This window comes from Strigops habroptila, chromosome 4 (genome assembly GCF_004027225.2).
Source record: "Strigops habroptila isolate Jane chromosome 4, bStrHab1.2.pri, whole genome shotgun sequence".
Lineage (NCBI taxonomy): Eukaryota > Metazoa > Chordata > Aves > Psittaciformes > Psittacidae > Strigops > Strigops habroptila.
In genome coordinates this window covers 44989072-45003600 of record NC_046358.1, presented here as the reverse complement: position 1 = coordinate 45003600, position 14529 = coordinate 44989072, and the positions used below count along the sequence as shown (strand labels likewise).

The window sequence follows — 14529 nt, the reverse complement described above, 5'->3', positions numbered from 1 at the left end:
GACCTCACCATTAGTTTCTGTATAGCTGTTTTAGTAGCTGCTATGTGCTGCTCTTAAACAGTTCTACAAGCATACCATAGAGCAGAGCTGTGCATAGAGGAGAACGGTGCCAAAATACCTAACTGAAACAATTCTGGAACTCAGGCTGATTTGCACGAGTAAAGCAAAGCAGTTCTTCGTCAAGCCAAGTTTGATATACTAACCTCTTACTATTTCACACATTAAACTGAAGTAACAATGGGAGAATGTTCACATCACTGGTGAAGACTTGATAATCACACATCCTATACCCTTCTCCAGTAACACCATTATATTCACTTCTATGAAACAAACTTTGGCCAGTCCAGTACGTTTGTCTTTTCAGGGCTTTGTAAAAGTGTTGCTTCAAAACTACAAGAATGGAAAATTAGTCCTATAGTAGTTGCTGAATTTTCCTTCTCTTGTAAAATGCAAATCTGTATTAACACGCATTACTGAAACTTCTTTTTGTAAGTGCTATCATACTTAATATCATTATGTACGTAAAAAGCAACCAAATCTTCCACCTTTATAAAAATCAAAGTATAAATGCAGTATAGTAAGTAAACTCTTGACATTTTTGAAAGCTCACATTTTTTTTACATTGTGTAAAAATAAATAAGTAGATAAATACGCATGTAACATCCCAGTTGAAACAACTTGGTGCTTCAGTCATTAGGAGTGCTAGTCACCATCAGCCACTCTCTGTAACTTCACCTATACCAGGTTACCTATAACTATTTCCAGGGATGGTAATAAAGAAACTAAAATAAATGACGATAATGAAGGCTGAATTCTGAATTATTCAGGCAGGACTATTTCCCAGAAATCTGCAAAACCTTACAAAGAAAGCAAGTAAGGAGTTTTAAATACAGTCTACAGCAACTCACAACTCAGAAAATGATTAGGGTCTGCAAATTTGAAAGTTACTATTATTCTATGCATTTTAAAACCCACACTCCTTACTAATTCTAATGTAAGTAAACAGCACATAAGATAAAAATGCAAAGTTTTAAATGAAGGTTTGACATACATTATAAATACAATCATTTCCCATACATAGTGACTGATCAGGAAATCAAAGCTTATTAATCCCTATTAACACCTTATCCTGTGATGTTCAACATATATGCAGCAAAGAATCTGTTGTCCTGTAAATGTTCTTCACAAAAAAGTTTTCTGGTGACAACAAATGCAGGCGTGACATGCATGATCAGACTGAGGTCTTCCAAACTGTAAAGTCTACCTTTCCCACCTTTGGCTACACATGAACTATAAAGTCTATTGATTTTGATGGATATGCATCTCAGAAGAAGGTTATACTAGTAGCATGGAGTATATAATACTGACAGTTTGGAGAGTTTTAATTTTATTTTTATCAAAATGTTAAGTGACTGTACTGACCATATCAACATTTTTACACATTATCAAACAGCTTCTGAATTCCACTAACATTAAATACCCTTAATATGTACCAAGTGTATAGGTCTTCTGGGTGTCTTCCATATACAGAAAAGATGAGACAGTGCAGCCGAACTTCAGCAGGAATCTTGGGAGATGGAAGTAATTTGGCCTTAAGCATTTTAGTCACTCATCCGAGGCATTTTAGTATATATTCTAAGCTTGACGATCCTTGTACTCCATCTTGTACATGGTACTGCTGATGCAATTTGAAAGCATGTTAAATCTTCAGTGTTTAAAATAGTTCTGCATCTTCTGCTAAACAGTTGTTTCAAGTCACCACGCTGAAACTCTATTGTTTGTACAAGTGATTTGTAAAGGATTTTATTCAAGTTACAGTTCTTTCATCTTATGTTGTTACTGGAGAGAATTCAAGCTGTTTCAGTTGGGTAAAGGGAAGTTGATTTTCTGGTACAAGGTTTTGGAGAACCCGGTTAAATGCCAAAGTAGCTGAAATGCTCTAGATTGACAGAGATGTTTGCTGTGGACTAAAAACAGCTCAGGCATGTGCTGACTACTCGTCTTACTGAGGAACTAGCACTTGCTTATTTGGATAAAAGCCCAGTAGAAGGAACAAACCTGATGTTACTACTGAATCGTTCACCTTATGTTGCTGTTGTCTCTGCCGTTACTTGTACTGACTGAAGCTGCCACTCACCACTACAGACATGAAGTGCCAGAAAAGGGCACTGGAAACAAGAGCTTACCTGATTAACAGACTGGCCATCAGCTCCTATTTACAGCTGAACCACATCTGTTAAGACAGAGCTTGACTGACAGCAGGTGTACAATGGCTGACAAGCATAGCCACTGAGATGATAATTTTACAGTCTATAGAAGTCTGTGTTTATTATGTATCTGCACTATTATCATGCGCCATTTGCAAAATCCATGTTTCATGAAAGAAGTCACTAAAGACCTGACTTTAAAATAAGTGTCCTGTGATTTAATTAAATATATTCTAAATAACTGCATGCCAAATTTACTTTTCTTCTCCTCCCTGCCAGCCACTCTGTTTTAGTTTTTGGAATCTGTATCTAACGCACCTGGCAGCATTTGGCTGTCTGGTCACAGCACTGCCATGGGAACTGAGAAAGAAGCAATATTCACAGCTGGATTTCAATATGAATCATACCCAGTTAGCATGGCAGGGGATTAGAAAAAAGGCACAGAGATCAGGCAACCCACTTGCTGCATTCTATAAAAATGCGGGAACATCACTAGCAAACTTGCTGTTTATCACCAAAGATATTAATCCCCCTTCAGACACCACAAAGCAGAGCTTGACCAGAGGATAGATCCCCACAACAGCCACCAGTAGGGCTAAGAGGAAAAAGGGAAATGTATGCTTGTATTAATTTGGGATTATTGCTTGGTCTCAAATCCTGTTAAAAAGGCTTTTAACTCACTAACATTCTCAGGTTGAAGAGTTGAAGAATTTTGCTTGATTGTAACAAATTTGATATTATTCCAGCAGACCTGCATTGACACCAATACCCCAAAAAGCCCCAAAACTGAAAAAGAAAAAAGAAAGAAAAAGAAACTGACAAGGAGTTAGTTAGATCTATTTTAGGAGTTAAATTCATCATGATTATATTCAATCTTGCAATCGTTTTGTAACAATACATTGTATACTATTGTGATACATGCAGTGATTTCTTTCTGAAATAGCATTTTTTTAAATTTAGCTGTAGAAAGAAACAGTGGCAAAGCATGATGCTGAGTTCATGTAGTGCAATGTTGCTTTGCCTAACTGGTGTAGACCAGGCTAATATGAAGCAGCTTGCAAAAGCAGAACTCATTACATATAATTACATGTCTTGTATATATCTCATGTATATGTATATATCATATGATATGTATACATACATCACATACATATGTACTATCATTACATATAATACAACATGCAATGTTGTATTATATGTAATGAACATTTCTGCTCTACGTCCTTGAACAAAAAAAAAATAAATAGATTTACAGTTTATTCTATAGATCCATGCTAAACAAAATGTAAGGAAGGTGTAAGGGAAACAGCCCAAACCACGTACTATCTCCAACACCATCAGCCTGTAATGTCAAGACCTCTAGAAATATGTCCCTAAGTCAGCTATCTTCATTTTGATAGGGAGAAATCAGCTTCCTCCTCTGACTAATCGTGATTTAAGTCTTCATTGTCCACCTGTTATACCTGCAAAACTCTTCGCCTTTTCTCCTTTCTGCCATCATTACCTGATATAGCCTTTCAACATACTATCACCTAGCAAATGCTTCTCCCCCCCACCCCCATCTTTTTAGTATATAGCTACCTGCAAGCACTCTCCTTGGCTTATTATTCTTCAGTTCCTACCACGGAAATTATATGAATTTATTCTGAGTTAAGTTTCTTAGAACTTGTAGTGTCCTTCTTTGTAAATAACATTGCTTTATTTAATTTCACCCATTGTATTGCCAACTTTTACTCCCTGCATGTGTTCTCAACTTTGTGAATAGGTTTGCCCAGTTTGTCACTACATGCAAAACAGAGAGCTCATGCTCTATCTTTGCCTAGGCCTATTTCCTTGCTGAACGTCTGTGTAATATTGTAAAATAGATTTACAGTATGACAAATTTTCCAGTGCATCATATGATACACAGATAAACATTTAATTACAAAAAAAAAAAAAAAAAAGAAATCAACACTTAAGCAACTCCCAGTACACACCAGTTCTCAGAAGCAACTCAAGTTTTATATAACATTATTCTTCCTTTCTTTTTATCTTTTTCCTAAAAGAAATTCACTGACTAACGGACAACTACTGTATCATGAATTGCAGTACATTTCAGTAACAAGAGACAAAATGTCCTAATTAATTTGAAAACAATACCATGGAACACACTCAGCTGTTCAAGAACCACGCAGAACTTGTGCCAGCTCTCTTAAAAGAGGCTTCAGGAAAATTCCACTGATTTGATCTTAAGGCATTCCTTAGCCTTTGTGACTTTCACTATATGTAACTTTCTATATCACTTTTATATAATCTCATACAAAACTCACAGAGAACAATTTCCATATTTTCCCAAGTTTTAATTAACCACTGCTAAAATCTTCTCCCTAGAAATATCATCTATTATTTTCTGACATTTGGATGTTTGTCCAATATAATTGTTTGCAAGTATTTATCTAGTGAGCATTATTTAGCAGATATTTGTACTTTACTGAATCAAGCCATAGAGATCTGTGCTACAGAATATCAGTATGCAGTTAGTAGTATAACCATTAGATATTGAGTTGGACTATTAAGGACTAATTATTTTAATGTTTCCACTTCACACATTCTTCATTATGTCCCTAGGGATAAAACATTAAGGAGTTAAAGGAGCAAAAGTCAAAAAAGAATCAATAGTTAGAGGCCTTCGTCATTCAGAGAAATGAGGAATTTGTAACCAGTTGGGGAGTCACACAGACACATGCACAAAGGCGCATACACACTAACACTCATACACACCAACACACACGCTGTTCAGATTCATGGAAAACAAGGCAAAACTTTGACTAATGTGTTAACAGCCATTTAAAAAAAAAAAAACCCAAGTATTAAAATACATGGAAACACTTTCCACTAATATAATGAATTTCAAGAAAAATAACAAAGCAATATACCTATTAACTAATGCTACCATTGCAACTTTGACATGCTTCATTACAAGTACATTTAAACTACTTCTATGCTTTGGGCAGGATGTGACCTCCCCCAACACCCATTAATGCTCTCTGATAGCAAGTGAATATATAGGTATTTCTGATGGAGGAAGAAAAAAAAAAAAAAAAAAAAAAAAAAAAAAGAAAAAGCTATCTGCCCTAAGGCATTGCCTAATTTTTGATTAATTCGGCAGTGGTCGGAATGACAGAGAACTTGGGAATAATTTCCAGAGATACAAGGACTTTGTCAACTTTTCACAGCAGTAGAGTCCCAGTAGCTAGGAAATGCTTGAATGAGAATGCTTTACACTCACATATTCACATTGCCAAGGGTAACAGGGCTCCCTCTATATCCCTCAGCATGTTATTTCAAAACAGCAAAGGTTAACATATGTGTTCTCACCTAAATCTCACATAAACATTACCTTCATTAATTTCTCATGTATTCATACCTTAGGAAGGGGTAACAAACAAATGATAGGGAGAAGGAGCCTAAAGAACAAACATCACCAGGGCAGGAAATAAGAGATAGCAGTATTGCATATTACACACACGTAACAAGTGTTTTGCTTCTCCCTTCCATAAACAACATGCAAGCGGGCACATATACACTGAATAGCCAGAGTCAAATCCAAATGAAAACCATCAACTAGAAAACTAGAGAAACAATTCAAACATTATCACAGAAACAAAAAATGAAGATTTCGTAACTAAGATACAGCAGCAAGGTAGCAGTGTAAGTAAAAACTGTTTATTTGTATTTATGCTGAACTTAAAAGGTCAGGGAAAAATTAATAAAGGAAATTACACTTTAGTAACACTTTCCTTTAAATGCTGTCACTGTTCATAAAGACTTCGCACAAGAACTCAGACTTACTTGAAATGATCACTGAAGACATACTACTACTACAACAATGATGACAATGAAAGTGGTGTCTTCTCTCTGTAATTTATTCTTAAGGTCTTTGTCATTTTCATTGCTGTCAAATTTATCAAATGTGAGGAATGTCTTAGGAACAGAAAGTGATATAGTGAAAAGCCTTCCATCAAAGTTTATAAAGTTTGCTGCTTCCTAAAAACAAATACAGGTACCATTTTTATGCGTTAGTAAGCTTTTAGCCTTTCTATATAAGCAGAGAGACTAAAAATGATGTATAAAACTATACAGTAACTTAGATCCAGAACAAAAAACACTTTGTAACCAACAAAAAATGGGGGACAAATGCCAAGTTTCCCTTAAGGAAGTAAAAATTAATTTTACTAGGCTTTTAAGAGTTAATTGTCTTGAAAGATATCTTTGGATCAATAAATAATCTTATTTTATACCTTACCAAGAGACAGTTATCTCTAAGAGCCTAAAACATCCTTCTGTCTACAGACATCAAAATAAAGAGTATGGAGATCAACAATTTCAAAGGAAGATTCAGCTACACAAGCCTGGGAAACATTCACTAGCAAGCCAACTTCCCAGAAAACATTTTATCTGGAGAAGATCCTGACTGATCAACAATTTCACTGGAAAAGTTGTAAAGTTGTAAAAATGTACTGTACTTCATGTTTGTATGTACAGACTGTTTAAGCAACAATAAAAGCTCTAAGTACTAAGTACTGAAAGCTTAATATCTCTGTAGTACTCAGTACCTAATAAATCATTCCTTTCTCCGTATATTGCAAAACAACAAAGGTGAAGAAACTTATAATGGAAAAGAGACAGCAGTAACTGATATGATTGTTCACAGCAAGGAGAAGCTGGAACTTCAATGACAGAAATCTAGTCCATTTTTTTCCCTCTAAAAGATTTCCTAACACCAAGTAGAAGGAACACTTCTGCACAGTCTCACTTTTGCTGTTTCCACTTTTGATTCCCACCTCTATTTAGTGCTTTATTTTACCCATTGGAAAGAAGTGCAATAGAGTTCTTCTAGAATGAGAATGGCTCACAGCAGCAGAAATTGCCATCTCATGTAGCACACACAGGCTACCTATGAATAGGTAAAACTTATCCCTTCATCACTGAGGAAGACTGTTCAGTCAAGGCAACATCTTAAAAAGTGAAAGGATGAAGGACATTTAAAGCTCTCCTCTCCTAAAGGCTGAGTAACCTACTAAACTATGTAATATAGGTACCTCTAAAAAGTAAAGTTAAGGGATGATGGAAAGAATACTTTATTGTGATTATCCATTTCTCTCCCCTCCCTGAAATTCTCCCAGACTTAAAGGTGCTAATGACACTCCATCATACCTAAACAATTTACATAAGCAGCAGCAGCCATCACCACTCCAACCTTTAATTCCCAGAAATAAATATTCCCAGCCTCCCAGAAATCAGCCTTGTAATTTTCTATTTTGGACACTTAGCATGTTGTATTTTAGAGGCTCATCCTTTGAAAGTTGTATCAACTCTACAGGATTCTGCTTCTGGAACATTATTTGTAATAAATGCAAAGTAAAGGTAGTATGGGAAGAGCAGGGAATACACACACCAACAGCAGTTTTTTCATGCTAGTTACACAACAACAAACTCTTAGTCATGCAGGGTAAAAATAATGAGACACACAAGACACATGAAAAAGATCGTATCCTCTTCCCAAAAATTAATGCATGACCACTACTTGCTTAAAAGTCCAAATCAGTTGCCACACTAGATTTGCGTAAAGCTTTAGGAAAGAATGGTGTGAGGGCTCTTTATAGCAAGTTACACCAGGCAAAGGCTCTTTCACTAATTAACACCCCTTCCCAAAGAAATCCTTATCTCCTTTTAAAATAAGCTTCTTTTAAGCAGAGAAGAGACCCCAAACATTTGCAAAGCCTCAACTTCAACATCTGTTGGTATTCCCTACACACAAGTGTGCATTCTGTGTTTATCAGAAGAGGTCATCAAAGGCTTGCTTGGTTTATTCATCATTTTAAGGCTCTCCTATTTGCAAAGCTTCTGTTAATGCCAGTGAAATCTAACCTAGACAGAAGTTTCAGAGGTCAGATATTTGGCATGCTACATTTAGAAACCCAAGTACAAAGTTGACGAGGACGCCTCAAACACAGGGGATTACAGCGGAAATAGGTCTCCTTATACCAAACTGGCTATTGAGCAAATTCAGGGAAGAACACATGGAGACTGCCTGATGCTACTAAAGCTCATATTCTTGCTTTATTTTTTCCCACTGACTAAATCAATTCTCCCATTTAGCAAAGCTCACCACAGAAATAACACTTCATTTTTAATACAACAGGAAAGGCATAGACATGAGACATAAAATCATGTATTACATGACCTATAAAAAGCAGATACTTACAGTTCGTAGGAACTGTATTTCATCCTCCCCTCCTTCACCCCCTTCAGCCATGGCTCTTGAGGAGTCAGCTCTGCTGAGACTCTGATCGCCTCCACCGTCAGCTCACTGCGCTCTGCACAGCTCCTCTTCTCCTATCAGTATTAGCATATAGCTAATCCACAGCCATATAGGGAGCTCAGCTAACTCCACTGCACTGCAGACTGTCAGTCAACCCCCTCACTGCCAGAGCCAACTGCGCTGCTTTCCCAGCTCATAGCAAGCAATTCTTTTCCTTTTCTCCTTATCCTGGAGGCAAAAAACCCCTACTGTTAAGGTACTGCAGGAAGCATTATATGCATCACTAGGTGTTGATTTTTCCCCAGATACTGTCTGGTCAAAACAGCAATAATGGTGAAGTGTTAATGAAAACAGAGCTCCCACTTCCATTTTCACAGATCAAGGTACCAAATTTTGCACTGAAATGTATCAAATTCAGCAACTCTGAACCTCCTGATTTGTGCAGCACGAGGATGTAAACCAGATGATCACAGGACAAGCTGATTCTGTCAGCAGATATTTTCAGCCTGCTTACAATAACTTCCATTTCTTGCTTCTCTGCATAAGCAGCTGCAAATCTGATTTCCAAGATGACTTAATGATCTGAACCTACTATGTGTAGTTATTTCTGCTATCCTTTCAAATGTCATTTATACATATATGCTAAGGACTGCAGGGCTTTCATTTGTACCTTTTTAGAACTGCACCTCTAAGTCTCTCCATTTTTCTTTGTTTGATATTCAGCTTTACAAAGTAGCCTGTGCATTTTTTTGGGAAACAATTTCCTGCCCTAATAAGCAAAATATTTTAGGCAGAATTCATCTTTTTTAAATTGTCAAGTAAACTTGCAAAACCATTTCATAGCACTTCTATTCCTTAGAGTTTTGTTCTGCTAGGTATTATGCCTACATATTTAATGAGAAAAATATTCAGCTGCTACAGCATAATGAAACGCATATCTCCTCAGGACTGCTAGGTTTTTTCCAGGACTTCCCCACTGCTCTGAGATTGAGATTTGGCTGTTTATGGAACCACACTTAATCAAAAGTTTCATCTACACAAAGTATAATGCCTTGTATTTCTAATTTTTTAACACTAAGCTGTCTTGATTTTTTTTTTCTTTTTTTTTTTTTTTTAATTTACTGAAGCTACGATTGAATGAAAATGACATCGGGTCACTGCAGTAAATCTATCCAAAATGATCACATATCACACACAGTGTGTATATATACACAGCGACTCTGCTCTACTGGAGATGACTGCAAGGTGCAGCATTCTTTCTGCTGTGAGAGTCGCACAGGTCAAATAATCTGAATCGGGACCACTGTGTTTTTTATGAAATCCTATTCAAGCCAATTAATTCTAAATCTACAATTTAATGCTTTTGCTGCTGAACACATTCTAGGCAGACTCTGGTATTTTAAAGGCATAAAAAGAATTTGCCTACAAATGAAATGTAAGGAAAACTTCTTTTCTGCTTTCAGCACAAACAACATGCTACTTGCTTATTCTCCAAAATAAGCTCTTCCCTCTTACTAAAGGACTCAGGCTGACAGGAGTTCTTGATTCTAGGTTAGCTTCTGGCAGACTTCACAGCTGCTGCCGCCAAACAATAACGCAGAATTTTTATAGTGGCAGCAGCCTGGCAATAAAATAGTAACATGAATTTTACAGAAGGAACTAAATAATTATCCTGCTGTAAAAAAGGAATATCTAAATCTAAACCACTTTTATGTGGGCATTTTACCTTTCTGAAGCTCAACTTACACCACCAAAGATGGATCAAATACCTAGGAGAAGATGTCTACAAAGCCTGTAACGGTAAGCACATGCATGCTGGCATTTTCAAAAGCACGGGTAATATCAGTGACCTAAGTGTCTATTGGGTGAGGAGTCAAAATGTTATTCTCCAGGGATAACTACAGGCTTAAGTGCTAAAATTTAGATGTTTCTTTAAAGACTGACATGCCTCTGCATTCTTGTCTTCCACTGAAGTACAAAAATATGCGTATATAAAGTTTTTTAAAAGCCGTTGAAAGAAACACATTGTTTCCTTTACAAAAAGGTCACAAAAATATCCAGACTCATTCTGTTGGCTATTTCCAGCCTATATGTCAAGGCAGCCAACTACCTGCCCGGTTTATAAACACTAGGCACTTAGCACAAGTTAACATTCCATTCATGGAAAATGACTCCTATGAATTTACACTTAAGTTTTATTTTGTTTGGCTTGGGGGTTTTATTTATTATAGAGGAATCTCATTACAATTTACAGTTGAAAATGTAGGATCTTAGTCAAGTTGAGGAAAACATCCATCAGAAGATTACTTAATTAAAAGAGAGAATGGTTTGGAAATACATATAATAAAACTTCATCTACATTTCTTCCTGACCTTTTAAAAATTACTGGGGATTTACACATATCCTATGTCAATGATTTGTTACATAGCACAAAGTTTCATTTTGTTTTTAAAAGTTGAGGCAATCTTTGATGCAATTCTTTATGAATACAGAAAAAAAATGTATTACGGTATTACAGAATCCATTGTATAGCATCAGTACTGCTTGTAAGGCCCAAATCAGTGACTTTCCAAGCAACTTCAACACTATTTAATTCAAAATGAGGAAAGGACAGTATATCATAACATGCTCAAAATTCACGTTCACCAGTGACCAAAAGTTTATGCTAGATTGCCATCTGCTGGTATAAGTTAAAAACAAACAAAATCTGTGCCTTGGTAAGCACAACGATTCACATTATTTTAGCTTAAGACACTGTCTCATTTCCAATTTTATTATAAATTATGCAACACATTTTTTCTATAGTCTACAGTGCTATGAACTTTGACATTTCAACAAAAACAAAAGAAAAAATATGCTAACAAGTTTCTTCCTAAACCAGAACACTGTTACATGAGTAGGGCTTTCTCCTGTTTCTAAAAACACAGTTAATCCAATTCCAGTGACTTAAATCTGCCAAAACAAAGATTTTCTGCTTCTGTCCAAATCTCCAGTTTTAGATGGCTCAGGCAGAGCTCACAAACACTACCAGACATATTTCACTGTTTGGCCATAATTTCCATCTCTGTCCCCCATCACAATACAACAGCACATTCTTGTACACAAGGCACTATTCCTGCACCAAATAGCAAAACTTAAAAAAAAAAACAAACAAAAAAAAAAAAACAAACAAAAACAAAAAAACAAAAAACTTGTGTATTTCCCTTTCAAACTGGGACTCAAGGAGTGAACAGGAAAATACATTTCTCTTGAACTTCACACATAGTTTTAATTCAGACTAGGTCCTTAAAGCCACCACTTGGAAGAGCAAATAAATTAGAGCTTACATGGTGGAAGACACCAGGATAGTGAATTCTGGTTAAGCAGAATAAGAATTTAATCAGAGTGAGTAAGTACGAATGCTGACTTTGTGTCTCTTAAAAAGTTACAAGATACGATGAGGTTATCTCTGGGAAAACAAAAGCCATTCCTGATCTCAAAATCTCACCAATACTGAATTTCATATGTCTGCTCCCAACTACCAAGCTTTTTCTGTCTATAATACATGGACAAAGCTGTATTTTTAAGCTTGCTTTTTCTTGAAATGACTGAATTTTCCTGTCATATATTCACAAAATCTTATCCATCTGGCGTAGATCAAGCATGACAGTTTCAGCACTAATCTTCCGTAAGTATATGAATATAGACTGCCTTTACGAGCAATTAGGAAATTTTAATGAGGGATTTTCAATGTTTTTAACAGAGTTCACTGAAACTAAATCATGGTTTTAAAGAATTGCTTATAGCAACACATCATGAACAACCTGGAGTTTATGCGGAAAAAAAAATAAAAAAATAAAAAATCAGCCCATCAGCCAACAGATAATTGCACTAATTCAGTTTGGTTGCAATAAAAGCATGACTAACCATTTCGAAAGAACTCAGACAAAAAAAAGTTTTAAAGTAGCCATGTTGAGTAGCTGACTGTCCTAAACACAGGGTACTGATGTAAGTCAAACAATAAATTATCAAAATAAAACATGACAGAATTAAGACTTAGCATGTACTTAGAGAGTTTCTCTTGCAGCTACCATGTAGCTCAAGAACCATAAAATGCCAAGACCATATCCGCTAATTATAGAGCTGCAACTATAAAAATAACTGATTTCTCTACAACTCTCAATGCTTTGTAGCTGCGAACTACCTGCAAGACCATTGTATTTGCTGTCAATATATTTACTATAAATTTTCTAATTCAGACAGCTAAAAGGGAATAGATTGCAAATATACAGTGCTTTGTATTCAGCTGTGGTGTTCAGTTATGACTGGTAAAGTAAGTCTCCCAATACTGATTTTGGACTTCCTCCGAGAAAACTGTGCAAGCACTCTCCCTTGGGTTTACCTTGGTTTTTGACATACCTTCCTTTTCTCAGTGCTTTCCTACATAAATACTAAATTACCATATATAAAATGATGATATAAAAATTATTGCACATTATTAAACTCCATGGACTATTTCAATACTCAATCCTTCTCTAAGGACAATAAACAGTATTAATAATAATAAATACTCTGACTTAGAGACTATGACTTATGGTCATTTATTGACAAGCACAAGACTCTTCACTTTTTTGTAAATAGCAATACACACTGAAAAAGAATGTTTCTGAAAAAAATCTTATCCACAGTAGAAAAATATGCAAAAGCCATTATTTGTAAAGCATCAAAAGCTTTTTCTGTTTTCATTTTCCAGGAACTCCAAGTAAAGATAGCGCAAAAAATGTTACTCCTTACCTACAATATCTTATTTAAAAAAAAAAAAAAAGATACTTTATGGAAAAGAATCATCTTTATTTTACAAACCAGAGTGCCAGTGTCTGGAAGGAAAACATCATTTTGTATCAAAAAAACCCACCCTACCTTTAAATTCTTAAAAACAAGGAGAATACTAACTATACAGCCTGTCAGCAATAGCACTAACAAGATCTATTTCGTCATCAGACAATTTTACTGGGATGGATGCTGTGAGGGGGTTAAAATAAAGCAAAAACACCTGCCCACTCATAAGATCCTAGAACCATACATCACTGCAGATAAGTTGCTCTGACCCAAACCACGCTAGATAAATTGCTTTAAATATAGAGGGAGTTGAGTTCTTATGCTTAGGAAGTCAAGTTCGCCATAACTGCAAACAGTCATGCAACAGACACACGAGCCCAAAATAAGCTATAGATACCCTCAGTAAGCACAGCACCTCCTGCAATGAATTAAAACCTTGATATTAATAGTAAAATCCTGTAAAAGTGGCATCAGAATTCTCACTGTTTAGATTATTTTCATATTTAATTAAATTATCATAGATCTGGATGATTATGAGCTAGTACTGATGGCCACAGTAACTGATGCATAAAATATTAAAGGAGATTATATGAAAAAAAATACGTTGTCAGTAATTAAAGAAACCAAACAAACATGTTTAAGAAAGCAGACAGCTGCAAGACTGTATTCTCAGTGTTCATTTATATAGCAAATGCTAAAATCAATAATTGAAAAGTTAGGCACGCTGACATACCATTATTCCAAAGTCCGATCAATTTACTTTTCTGGAATCGGGTCCAAAAGTGAATTAAAATCACTTATGTGTAATTTTAAAGTGAAAAATGTCTGCAAATGACAATTTACCAGCTTGGCTCAATGGTTCTTCAGGAAGGTCATAGGAAGGGATTAATAGTCAAAACCAATTTTGAATATACGGTATATTGAACTCCACTCATGTCAGAAAGATCCTGCGTATTACTATACAATCAAGATTCCCTTATATATCATCCTGACAGTACAGTCTTACAAAGTTTAAGTGTCCATAACCTCACTCCTGCTTATTAGGCATATAGTAATTGGACTGTGTATTATATAAATATCATTTCTGGGAATACCAAATATACAACCATTATTTATTCAAACCATTATGGTCTTTATCTTGCCAGTTCTAGTCATACCTAACTCAAATTGGACAGCTACATAGTTTCAAAATGCATACAA

At 35.6% G+C, this 14529-nt stretch overlaps 1 protein-coding gene across 12 annotated transcripts in view; it reads right to left on the bottom strand.

The window, feature by feature from the left end:
* The window catches only part of RYR3 (ryanodine receptor 3), a 215933-nt gene extending 207268 nt beyond the window's left edge, over positions 1-8665 (bottom strand). For all 12 annotated transcript variants that reach the window (XM_030481593.1, XM_030481598.1, XM_030481599.1 and 9 more), the window contains exon 1: positions 8455-8665. In XM_030481593.1, coding sequence (XP_030337453.1) covers positions 8455-8505 — 51 coding nt within the window. In that variant the 5' untranslated portion in view covers positions 8506-8665. The remainder of the gene's footprint in view (positions 1-8454) is intronic.
* Between the last annotated feature and the right edge of the window lie 5864 nt (positions 8666-14529).